At 36.4% G+C, this 13,919-nt stretch overlaps 1 protein-coding gene across 1 annotated transcript in view; it reads right to left on the bottom strand.

The window, feature by feature from the left end:
- The window catches only part of LOC110577498 (phospholipid-transporting ATPase ABCA3-like), a 172,571-nt gene that overhangs the window by 32,374 nt on the left and 126,278 nt on the right, over positions 1–13,919 (bottom strand). Inside the window, exons 22-23 of the mRNA XM_044915268.1 lie at positions 9,970–10,134; positions 851–1,038 (exon numbers count right to left, since the gene is read on the bottom strand). Coding sequence (XP_044771203.1) covers positions 851–1,038; positions 9,970–10,134 — 353 coding nt within the window. The remainder of the gene's footprint in view (positions 1–850; positions 1,039–9,969; positions 10,135–13,919) is intronic.

Here is a 13,919-nt window from a genome sequence, read left to right as displayed (position 1 = left end):
GTGGGGAAGGGGCAGAGGGAGAGGAGAGAGAGAGAGAATCTCAAGCAGACTCCTTGCTGAGTGTGGAGCCTGACATGGAGCTCAATCCCACAACCATGAGATTGTGACCTGAGCTGAAATCAAGCCAGACACTTAACCAGCTAAGCCACCCAGGCACTCCACCTCATAGTTTTTATTTTTATTTATGTATTTTTATTTTTCATTATGTTCAGTTAGCCATCATATAGTATATTGTAAGTTTTTGTTGTAGTGTTCAACGATTCATTAGTTGCATATAACAACCAGTGCTCATCTCAACACATGCCCTCCTTAATACCCATCACTACATAGTTTTTATTTATTTATTTATTTATTTTTTAATTAATTAATTAATTTTTTAAAAAGATTTTATTTATTTATTTGAGAGAGAGAGAATGAGAGAGAGCAAGCACATGAGAGGGGGGAGGGTCAGAGGGAGAAGCAGACTCCCCGCCGAGCAGGGAGCCCGATGTGGGACTCGATCCAGGGACTCCAGGATCATGACCTGAGCCGAAGGCAGTCGCTTAACCAACTGAGCCACCCAGGCGCCCCCCCCTTTTTTTTTAAAGACACTACATAGTTTTTAAAAAGTCAATTCCATAATTACAACCAAATACATCTCAGACAGTATGTGCATAAGGCAGTGCTTTCTATCATAGTCAATCCAACTGAAATGAGACTTATGATTCAAATTAGTTTCAGTTAGATCTTGACATAATTGTGTGATATTTTCTTTATCAAGTAATAGAGGTAGGAATATGTAGATTCATACATTTTGGCCTAATAGTGAGCTTTCTTTGAGTTGTATCTAAAGTCTATGTTAGTTACTCACCTTCCTGCCTTTTATGAGTAGGTTGTGGACATTAGATAAAATTTTATGAGACAGAAAGTTTTGCAGGCTCCAGGATGTAGTCTCCAGACACAAAAGCAAAAGGAGATAAAATAAGCCCAAGACAGCCAATGCAATCAAAAATTTTGCAATCCCATGTGTTCCAAAATTATAGACACTGTTCTCAACAGCTGAGGATGATAAAAGAGAGATAGCCTTACTTTAAAAACTGATACATAGTCTAAGATGATACCAAGTTAAGAAACACAGGGTCAAATGAATTTTAAATTAGATTTTAGGAAGTATAGAATATGGAAAATAATTATCTTAATATTTTATTAATTTATCTTATCTTTTTATAAAAGTTCTTCTGCCAGTGATTTTTTCCTCTAGTTTTTCCTCTAGTTTTTACCAGGACAACATTACTACATACTCAATGAATTTTAAAGGCTGAGCCTCCATGAACACAATGTTTAGTAATTCAAGAAAGCAAACAAAATAAAGGTATTTGTGGCATATCTAACCATTATTGTAGGCCATGTCAAATAATTGAAGTCCTTTAAAGTGAGAAAAACCTTTAATCTATAAATAGGTAAAAGTTTTAAGTAGGAAAAGAATAAATGAAAATAATCTTAAGGAAGAAAACAACAAATAGTTTAAATGTAAATGGACAATAGCTTATAGTTTTTGGCCTTACTACAGAGAAAATTAGCTAATACAAACAGCTGAATTCTAGATATGCAAATAGCAGACATCTCTGAGATGTGAGATAAATCACTCTCTTTTTATTCTGATAAAATAAAATTGTGTTTTCTGATATGTGCCAATATGCAGAAATGCAATTTGTTTTATTGTAACAAAATACACATAAAATTTACCTTTTTAAAGTGTACAATTCAATGACACTTAATACATTCACAATGTTGTGCAACAATTACCACTACCTAGATCCATAACATTTTCATTACCCCAAGGGAAAACCCAGTATCTATGAACCAGTCATTATTAACCCCCTCCCCCTAGCCACTGGTAACCAGTAATCTACGGTCTCTATGGATTTGCCTATTTTGGACATTTTATATAAATGGAATCATACAGTAAGTGGTCTTTTGTGTCTTGCTCCTTTCACTTAGCATAATGTTTTGAAGGCTCATCCATGTTGTGACATGTGTCTGTAATTCATTTCTCTTTATTATTGAATATTATTCTGTTGTATGGATACACCAATTTTGTTATCCACTTATCAGAGGATGAACATCTGGATTGTTTCCCCCACTTTTTATGGGAAAAAACTATTATGAATAATGCTGCTATGAGCATTTGTGTGCAAGTTCTTGTTTAAATACTTATTTTCAATTCTTTTGGATATATATTCAGGAATGGAATTGTTGGGTCATATGGTAATTCTATATTTAACTTTCTGAGGAACCACCAAACTATTTTCCACAGCAGCTGCAACATTTTACATTCATACCAGCAATATACGAGAGTAAGAATTTCTCCACATTCTCACCAAATCTTTGATACTTTTCATTTTCTGATTATAGCCATCCAAGTGGGTATGAAGTGATGTCTCATTGTGCATTTCTTATTGAATATATTTGAAATGTAACATTGTATAAGTTTAAGGTGTATAGCATGCTACTTAAAAAAATTTATATATTGCAACGTGATTGCCGATGTAGTGATATTGATCACATTACATAATTATAGTACAATATTATTATCTGTATTCATTATATTGTACATTAGAGCTTTATGGCTTATTTAGTACTCATTACAAGTTTGTAACCTTAAACACCATTCCTCTTAGCAACTGTCCTCCATTCCCAGGTAACCAACATTTTACCCTTGTTTTTTACAGGTTTAAGTTTTTTAGATTCTACATATAAGTGATACCATAGAGTACTTGTTTCGGTCTGACTAATCTTGCTTAGCATAATGTGCTTGTTCCACCCATGTTGTCTCAAATGGAAGAATATCTTCTGTTTCCATGGCTGAATAACATTCCATTGTGTTTATGTACCATATCTTTTTCTACCCCTTCATCCACTGATGGGCATTTGGGTTGTTTCCATATCTTGGCTATTGTGAATAATGCTGTGATATATGCATGCAAGTGGATATATCTTGTCAAAATCCTGATTTCATTTCCTTTGGGCATCTACCTAGAATTGGAATTGCTAGATCATATGGTAGATCTATTTTTAGCTTTTTGAGGAACCTCCATATTGTTTTCCATAGTGGTTGGGCTAATTTAAATTTCCATCAACAATGTATAAATGTTCCCTTTTCACCACATCCTTGCCAGCACCTGTCTTCTCCTGTCTTCTTGATAACAGCCATTCTAATAGGTATTAGATATCTAGATATGTAGCAGATATTCTAATAGGTATAGATATCTAAGGAAGTGATATCTCATTGTGATTTTGATTTGCATTTCTCTGATGATTACTGATGTTGAGCATCTACTCATGTGCCTGTTGGCCATTTTGATGTCCTTTTTACAAGATGTCTATTTAGTTCTTCTGCCCATTTTTATTATTTTTTCTTTTTTTATTATGTTCAATTAGCCAACATATGGTACATCATTAGTTTTTGATGTAGTGTTCAATGATTCATTAGTTGTGCACAACACCCAGTGCACATCACAACACGTGCCCTCCTTAATACCCATTACTGTTACCCCCCCCCCCCCCCCCCCCCCCCCCCCCCCCTTTCCCCCCCCCCCCCCCCCCCGCAACCCTCAGTTTATTTCCCGGAGTCCAGAGTCTCTCATAGTTTGTTTTCTTCTCTGATTTCTTCCCATTCAGTTTTCCCTTCCTCCCCCTATGGTTCTCTGCCCCTTTTTAAATTGGATCGTTTTTGTTATTAAGTTGACTGCATTCCTTATATATTTTGGATATTAACCTCTTATCTGATACATGGTTTGGGAACATTTTCTCCCATTTTCCGGGTTGTCTTTTCATTTTGTAATATAGTGTTATAGTATAACTGCCAAATACTGTGACCATATGCAATAACACTAAGTAAAGCAAAGGCAGGAACAAATTATACAAAGAATATCTGAAATGAACAAAATAGAAATTTTAAAACTTAAACTAAAATATTAAGTTACATATAAATAACCTAATTAGATGTATACCTTTGTCAAGACTTTATTCTAAAAAGAAAAAGGAGAGGTAAATATTCGCTTAGAAATTTGAAAGAGGACAAGAAAGTTAAAAATGCTGCAATTAACAAAATAGAAATTTAAAAAGAGTTAAAAGGAAGAATAAAAACAAAGGCTGATTCCTGAAAATGATGTATATTATATAAGCCTTTGGTAAGCAAGAGTAAGAAAAAATAAGGGAACCCCTCCCCCCCCAAGTATACTATATTAGGAAGGAGAAAGTAGATAGGACTTATAATTATAAAAGAGAATAAAATAACTATATTAGCTTTATGTCAGTGACTGGAAATCAGAATAATTTTTTTCAAAATTATATTTTATAACAACTCTTTAAAAAGAAAATATAGATTAAAAATTCCAGTTAGTTATCATACAGTGTAATATTAGTTTCAGGTCTACAATATAGTGATTCAACACTTCCATACAACACCCGGTGCTCATCACAATTGCACTCCTTAATCTCCAGCACCTATTTCACCCATTCCCCCATCACCTCCCCTCTGGTAATGATCACTTTGTTTTCTATAGTTAATAGTCTGTTTCTTCATTTGCCTCCGTCTTCCCCCCCCCCCCCCCGTGCTCTTGTTTTGTTTCTTAAATTCCACGTATGCGTGAAATCATGTGGTATTTGCCTTTCTCTGGCTGACTTATTTTGCTTAGCGTAATACTCTTTAGTTCCATCCATGTCACTGCAAATGGCAAGATTTCATTCTTTTTGAAATATATACATATATAACTCAGCCATATATATATATATATATATATATATACCATGTCTTCTTTATCCATTCATCAGTCGATGGACATTTGGGCTCTTTCCATAGTTTGGCTATTGTAGATAATGCTGCTATAAACACTGGGATGCATGTAACCCATCAAATCAGCATTTTTGTATTCTTTGGGTAAATATCTAGTAGTGCCATTGCTGGATCATAAGGTAGTTCCATTTAACTTTTTGAAGAACCTCCATACTGTTCTCAAGAGTGGCTGCACCAGTTTGCATTCCCACCAACAGCACAAGAGGGTTCCCCTTTCTCCACATCCTTGCCAACACCTGTTGATTCTTGTGTGGTTGATTTTAGCCATTCTGACAGGTGTGAGGTGATATCTCACTGTGATTTTGATTTGCATTTCCCTGATAATCAGTGATGTTGAGTATCTTTTCATGTCTGTTGGCCATATGGATGTCCTCTTTGGAAAAATGTCTATTCATGTTTTCTGTCCATTTTTTAATTGGATCATTCATTTTTTTTGGGTGTTGAGTTTTATAAATTCTTTATATATTTGGGATACTAACCCTTTATCAGATTTGTCATTTGCAATTATCTTCTCCCACTCTGTAGGTTGCCTTTTAGTTTTGTTGATTATTTCCTTCACTGTGCAGAAGCTTTTTCTCTCTTTTTAAAAAAACATTAGGTTTAAATGTAGGGCTTGCACTTACGACCCTGAGATAAGGATCTGAGCTGAGATCAGAGTTGGATGCTTAACTGACATAGCCACCCAGGCACCCCTGTGCAGAAGTTTTTATTTTAATGAAGTCCCAATAGTTTATTTTTGCTTTTGTTTCCCTTGCTTAGAGGAGAACATAGGCAGTAACCTCTTCAACATTGGCCACAGCAACTTCTCTCAAGACACGTCTCCAAAGGCAAGGGAAACAAAAGCAAAAATGAACTATTTGGACTTCATCAAGATAAAAAGCTTCTGCATAGTAAAGGAAACAGTCAACAAAACTAAGAGGCAACTCACGGAATGGGAGAAGATATTTGCAAATGACATTACAGATAAAGGGCTGGTATCCAAGATCTATAAAGACCTTCTCAAACTCAACACCAAAAAAAACAATCCAGTCAAAAAATGGGCAGAAGACATGAACAGACATTTCTCCAAAGACATACAAATGGCTAACAGGCACATGAAAAATGTTCAACATCATTAGCCATCAGGGAAATACAAATCAAAACCACAATGAGATACCGCCTTACACCAGTTAGAATGGCAAAAATTAAGGCAGGAAACAACAAATGTTGGAGAGGATGTGGAGAAAGGGGAACCCTCTTACACTGTTGGTGGGAATATAAGCTGGTACAGCCACTTTGGAAAACAGTATGGAGGTTCCTCAAGACGTTAAAAATAGAGCTACCCTATGACCCAGGAATTGCACTACTGGGTATTTACCCCAAAGATACAGCTGTAGTGAAAAAAAGGGGCATATGCACCACAATGTTCATAACAACAATGTCCACAATAGCCAAACTGTGGAAGGAGCTGAGATGCCCTTCTACAGATGAATGGATAAAGAAGATGTGGTCCATATATACAATGGAATATTACTCAGCCATCAGAAAGGATTAATACCCACCATTTGCATTGACATGGATGGAACTGGAGGGGATTATGCTAACTAAAATAAGTCAAGCAGAGAAAGACAATTATCATACGGTTTCACTTATATATGGAACATAAGGAATAGCATGGAGGACATTTGGAGAAAGGAAGGAAAACTGAAGGGGGAGAAATCAGAGGGGGAGAAAACCATGAGAGACTATGGACTCTGGGAAACAATCTGAGGGTTTCAGAGGGGAGGGGGGTGGAGGAATGGGGCAGCCTGGTGATGGGTATTAAGGAGGGCATGTGTTGTAATGAGCACTGGGTGTTATACATAAACAGTGAATCATGGAACACTACATCAAAAACTAATGATGTACTGTATGGCGACTAACATAACATAATAAAAAAATAAAGGAAATCTTGATTTTGGAAGGAAGAAGTAAGGGATTCACAAACAACATAATCCTCCATATGGAAAAATCTTAAGGAATCCACAAGAAACTACTAGAACTAATAAGTGAGTTAATTCAGTATACAGGATATAAAACCAAAAAGTCATAGTATTTTAAGTATATACAAAAAATCATTTGGATCTCCATATGCTAGCAGTGAGTAGCACAAAATAAAATTGAGAAAACAAGGTCAAGGTTGCTTTGGCTATTTGGGATCTTCTGTGGTTCCATACAAATTTTAGGATTATTTGTTCTAGTTTTGTGAAACGTGCTGGTGGTATTTTGATAGGGATTGCATTAAATGTGGAGATTGCTTTGGGTAGTATAGACATTTAAACAATATTTGTTCTTCTAGTCCATGAGTATGGAATGTCTTTCCATTTCTTTGTGTCATCTTCAATTTCTTTCATCAGTGTTTTATAGCTTTCAGAGTACAGGTCTTTCACCTCTTTGATTAGGTTTATTCCTAGGCATCTTACTGTTTTTTGTGCAATTATAAATGGGACTGATTCCTTAATTTCTCTTTCTGCTACTTCATTATTGGTCTATAGAAATGCAACAGATTTCTGTACATTGATTTTGTATCCTGCAACTTTTCTGAATTCATATATCAGTTCTAGCAGTTTTTTGGTGGAGTTTTTTTGGATTTTCTATATACAGTATCATGTCATCTGCATATAGTGAAAGTCTGACTTCTTCCTTGCCAATTTGGATGCCTTTTATTTCTTTTTGTTGTCTGATTGCTGTGGCTAGGACTTCCAGTACTATGTTGAATTAGAGTGGACATCCTTTACAAAAATACTGATTCAAAGGGGCACATGCAACCAAAAGTTTATAGCAGCACTATCAACGATAGCCAAATTATGGAAAGAGCTTAAATGTCCATCAACTTGTGAATGGATAAAGAAGATGTGGTATATATATATAGAATGGAATATTACTCAGCCATCATAAAGAATGAAATCTTGCCATTAGCAACAACATGAATGGAACTAGAGTGTATTATGCTAAATGAAATAAGCCAGCCAGAGAAAGACAAATACCACATGATTTCACTCATATATGGAATGTAAGAAAAAAACAGATGAACATAGGGGAAGGGAAAGAAAAATAAAATAAAATAAAAAAAACAGAGAGGAAGGCAAACAATTAGAGACTCTTAATTAGAGAACAAACTGCGAGTTGCTGGAGTGGAAGTGGGTGGGAGCATGAGCTAAATGAGTGATGGGCATTAAGGAAGGCACATGTTGTGATGAGCACTGGATGTTATATGTAAGTGATGAATCACTAAATTTTACTCCTGAAACCAATATTACACTATTTAAATAAAATCTTGGAAGGAAAAAAAAAGAGTGGAATTCTTGTCTTCTTCCTGACCATAGAGGAAACGTTCTCAGTTTTTCCTCATTGAGGATGATATTACCTGTGGGTTTTTCAATATGGTCTTTATTATGTTGAGGTATGTTCCCTGTAACCTTACTTTGTTAAGGGTTTTTATCAAGAATGGATGTTGTATTTTGTCAAATGCTTTTTCTGCATCTAGTGACATGATCATATGGTTCTTTTCCTTTCTTTTATTAACATAATGTATCACATTGATTGATTTGCAAATATTGAACCACGCTTGCAACCCAGGAATAAATCCCACTTGATTGTGGTGAATGATTACCCCCCCGTTTTGTTTAAATTTAAATTTAGTTAACATAGAGTGCAATTGCAATACTAGTATTTACCCAAAGGAAACAAAAATAGCGATTCAAAGGGATACATGCACCTGATGTACTTATACATGTAACTGATTCTATTTATATGAAATATACAGAAATATCAAACCTATAGAGGCAGAGGATGTCTGGGCTGGATGTGGTAATGAAAATTAACTGTAAACAGGCCTGAGGGATATTTTTCAGATGATAGAAATATTCTAACATTGGTTTGTGGTAATGGCTGTACAGCTTTATGAGTCCTAAAAATAATAAGTAAAATAAATTAAAACTGGTGACTGTGGTATGTAAATAATAACTGAACAGGGCTATTTTTAAAAAGCAGAGAGAGGAATTTATGGTTAAAATATGACGCAAACTAAAATGTGATACAGTTTTTCTTATTCAGGTATTGCAAGAGAATATAATCCATTTTTAAAAAGATTTTATTTTTTATTTGAGAGAGAGATAGCAAGAGAGAGAGCATGAGCAGGGGGGAGAAGGAGAAGCAGACTTCTCGCTGAGCAGGGAACCCAATGTGGGGCTCAACCCCAGGACCCTGGGATCATGACCTGAGTCAAAGGCAGATGCTTAACCGACTGAGCCACCCAGGCACCCTGAAAATATAATCCATTTGATATTTCCATATTATTAAAAAAATTTTTTTTATTATGTTAATCACCATACATTACATCATTAGTTTTTGATGTAGTGTTCCATGATTCATTGTTTGCGTATAACACCCAGTGCACCATGCAGAACGTGCCCTCCTGAATACCCATCACCAGGCTAACCCATCCCCCCACTCCCCTCCTCTCTAGAACTTATATATTGTACTTATTTAGGCAAACATGATTATATTTTTCTTTCTGTGGCAACATATAAATTATTTGGTTCCAGAATGAATCACACACACACACACACAGTAAATATGCTTGCTATTTCTCAATTTAAAAATCAATTTGAAATATGAAATATGGAAAATTTAATAGAATGCCTTTATTTTTTTCCTGACTTTGATATGGCTTTGAATTTACCTTTCTTTACCTGTGTGACACTTAAAGCTTAGTGGACCAGAGAACTCATTTAATGTTCAGTTTAGTAAGAAGTTCAGTTTCCTCATTTATAAAACTGAGATAATAATGGCTAGCTTGCAGGGTGTTGTGAGGGCTTAAAATAATGTATGTAAAGCTATTTTCACATAGTATGTGAGTTACTAGTAGTAACTTATCCTAAATCTGGTGGTGACTTCATGAAATTTATCTTAGATTTTATTTTGAGGCTTTCTTTTTTCCCCACAGTCTGTGAAAATAATTGTGGTAAAGAAAAACTTTGGTACAGAAAAGCACTCAAAACAGCAAGCCTATCTCCACTGGAGAAAGGACAGGTTTATCTTCCACAATATAATGTGAACACCTGGAAAGGAATAGATTGTTTTTAAGGACCTACAGAGCCTGAGATACTCACATGTTTTACTGCAGTTCACAGATATACTTGGAAGTTGTCTGGCACACAGCTTTTTCACCTCATAGTTATCAGAGAATTTGCTGATACACATTGCAAAGTTGTAACTAGGAAGCATCACTAAGATACTATCTATGAAGGTTCTGGTGTAGTGAGGAAAATCAAGGCCTATGATTAAAAAGATGATAGATTAACTTTAATTATAGGAAAATAATGAACTTCCCATAACAACAAACTTCCCCAAGATGACTAAACCTTTCATCTGGTAAACCAGATAGTTAACCAATCTAACAGATTATCCTTGAGAAAATACTAGTTGTTAAGTCACTAAACTTGTTCACCTTGATAGCTTGTGGGTTGGATTTGTCAATTACAGAGTTAAGCAGGAGATTTTGCTAATGGTGTTTTCCTAGGATCTGTTTTCTTCCCTCTTTATGTGTGGGTCTGCTATTAAAATCCCCACCTCTTGGCTCTAGGTCTTTCTACTCTTCTCTGTTCCCCATACAGGCTACAAAATGGAAAATCATGGGATTCTGAATTCCACTTTATTGTTAGCCTCTGCATTCGGAAATTTCTTGCTAGATGAATGAGGTATTTGAAATGTTTAAACAATTTTTAATACCCAATGTTTATAGCAGCATATCAACAATAGCCAAATTATGGAAAGAGCTCAAATGTCCATCAGCTGATGATGGATAAAGAAGATATGATAATATTCCATATATACATTCCATATATATGTGTGTGGTAATATGGATATTGCCACAAAAAAGAATGAAATCTTAACATTTGCAACAACTTGGATGGAGCTACAGAGTATTATGCTAAGCGAAATAAGTCAGAGAAAGACAAATACCATGTGATTTTACTCATGTGGAATTTAAGAAATGAAACAGATGAACATAGTGGGAAAAAGAGAGAGGCAAACCATAAAACAGACTCTTCACTATATAGAACAAACTGAGAGTTGCTGGAGGGGAGGTGGGCAGGGGGATGGGCTAAATGGGTGATGGGTATTAAGGAGGGCACTGGGTGTTGCATGAAAGTGATGAATCACTAAATTCTACAACTGAAACAAACAAAAAGATAGAAAATCTTGGCAAAAAAATCCCCCAAAACTCAATTTTTAATCCAATGTATATTGTTGTTTTAAGTGGGAGGGCAAGTCACAATTTTCATTCCTTCATCCTTCTGAACATGGAAGTCTACACTGAATTTCTCATTGCCAAATCCAATAGCCTCTGTGTCACATTTCTTCTATTTGTCCCTTCAAACCAATACTCCACCCTTTTCCATTACATTTCCTGCCCTGGGAAGATTATCTGTGTACAATGAGTCAAGGGACTTCTTTGCTCCCTGGCTTCTGGTTGGTCTAGACCCATGGGAAACCCTGGCTGGGAAGAGGGATGTTTCACTACTATGCTCACTTTGTGAACATTTTTCAGGTTGTGCATTTATGGTCTCTGCACTTTACATTATGCAAGTTATACTTCAGTAAAAGGTAAAAATAAATATTCTTGAAGAGCTCTGTGTTGATTGTCTTCTGTAGGGTGAAGATGATGGTAAGGTATGTTGCAATGGAATTTGGTTCCTTGATATCAGTGGGAATAATGGGATCCTAGAAAGGAGAAGCCAAGTGGCAGAACTTAACTATTAGAAACAAGATAGGAAACACTACCACAACAAACAAAGATAGAATGGTAATCAGATTTTTTTTTCAACTACAGGAATGGAATTGATTTTCTAAGCTCAGTATCTCTTTTTTTTTTTAATTTTTTTATTGTTATGTTAATCCTCATACATTACATCATTAGTTTTAGATATAGTGTTCCATGATTCATTGTTTGTGCATAACACCCAGTGCTCCATGCAGAACGTGCCCTCTTTAATACCCATCACCAGGCTAACCCATCCTCCCACCCCCTCCCCTCTAGAACCCTCAGTTTGTTTTTCAGAGTCCATCTTCTCTCATGGTTCGTCCACCCCTCCGATTTCCCCCCCTTCATTCTTCCCCTCCTGCTATCTTCTTTTTTTTTCTTCCTTAACATATATTGCATTATTTGTTTCAGAGGTACAGATCTGAGATTCAACAGTCTTGCACAATTCACAGTGCTTACCAGAGCACATAACCTCCCCAGTGTCTATCACCCAGCCACCCCATCCCTCCCACCCCCCACCACTCCAGCAACCCTCAGTTTGTTTCCTGAGATTAAGAATTCCTCATAACAGTGAGGTCCTATGATACATGTCTTTCTCTGTTTGACTTATTTCGCTCAGCATAATACCCTCCAGTTCCACCCACGTCGTTGCAAATGCCAGGATCTCATTCCTTTTGGTGGCTCCATAATATTCCATTGTATATATATACCACCTCTTCTTTATCCATTCATCTGTCGATGGACATCTTGGCTCTTTCCACAGTTTGGCTATTGTGAACATTGCTGCTATAAACATCGGGGTGCACGTACCCTTTTGGATCCCTACTTTTGTATCTTTGGGGTAAATACCCAGTAGTGCAATTGCTGGATCATAAGGTAGCTCTATTTTCAACTTTTTGAGGAACCTCCATACTGTTTTCCAGAGTGGCTGCACCAGCTTGCATTCCCACCAACAGCGTAGGAGGGTTCCCCTTTCTCCGCCAACATCTGTCGTTTCCTGACTTGTTAATTTTAGCCATTCTGACTGGTGTGAGGTGATATCTCATTGAGGTTTTGATTTGGATTTCCCTGATGCTGAGCGATATTGAGCACTTTTTCATGTGTCTGTTGGCCATTTGGATGTCTTCTTTGGAAAAATGTCTGTTCATATCTTCTGCCCATTTCTTGATTGGATTCTTTGTTCTTTGGGTGTTGAGTTTGATAAGTTCTTTATACATTTTGGATACTAGCCCTTTATCTGATATGTCATTTGCAAATATCTTCTCCCATTCTGTCGGTTGTCTTTTGGTTTTGTTGACTGTTTCCTTTGCTTTGCAAAAGCTTTTTATCTTGATGAAGTCCCAATAGTTCATTTTTGCCCTTGCTTCCCTTGGCTTTGGTGATGTTTCTAGGAAGAAGTTGCTGCGGCTGAGGTCGAAGAGGTTGCTGCCTGTGTTCTCCTCTAGGATTTTGATGGACTCCTGTCTCACATTGAGGTCTTTCAACCATTTGGCGTCTATTTTTGTGTGTGGTGTAAGGAAATGGTCCAGTTTCATTCTTCTGCATGTGGCTATCCAATTTTCCCAACACCATTTGTTGAAGAGACTGTCTTTTTTCCATTGGACATTCTTTCCTGCTTTGTCGAAGATTAGTTGACCATAGAGTTGAGGGTCCATTTCTGGGCTCTCTATTCTGTTCCATTGATCTATGTGCCTGTTTTTGTGCCAGTACCATACTGTCTTGATGATGACAGCTTTGTAATAGAGCTGGAAGTCCGAATTGTGATGCCGCCAGCTTTGCTTTTCTTTTTCAACATTCCTCTGGCTATTCGGGGTCTTTTCTGGTTCCATACAAATTTTAGGATTATTTGTTCCATTTCTTTGAAAAAAGTGGATGGTATTTTGATGGGGATTGCATTGAATGTGTAGATTGTTCTAGGTAGCATTGACATCTTCACAATATTTGTTCTTCCAATCCATGAGCATGGAACGTTTTTCCATTTCTTTGTGTCTTCCTCAATTTCTTTCATGAGTATTTTATAGTTTTCTGAGTATAGATCCTTTGCCTCTTTGGTTAGGTTTATTCCTAGGTATCATATGGTTTTGGGTGCAATTGTAAATGGGATCGACTCCTTAATTTCTCTTTCTTCTGTCTTGTTGTTGGTGTATAGGAATGCCACTGACTTCTGTGCATTGATTTTATATCCTGCCACTTGACTGAATTCCTGTATGAGTTCTAGCAGTTTTGGGGTGGAGTCTTTTGGGTTTTCCACATAAAGTATCATATCATCTGCAAAGAGTGAGAGTTTGACTTCTT

Source organism: Neomonachus schauinslandi, chromosome 5 (genome assembly GCF_002201575.2).
Source record: "Neomonachus schauinslandi chromosome 5, ASM220157v2, whole genome shotgun sequence".
NCBI lineage: Eukaryota > Metazoa > Chordata > Mammalia > Carnivora > Phocidae > Neomonachus > Neomonachus schauinslandi.
This window is presented reverse-complemented; position numbering and strand designations above follow the sequence as displayed.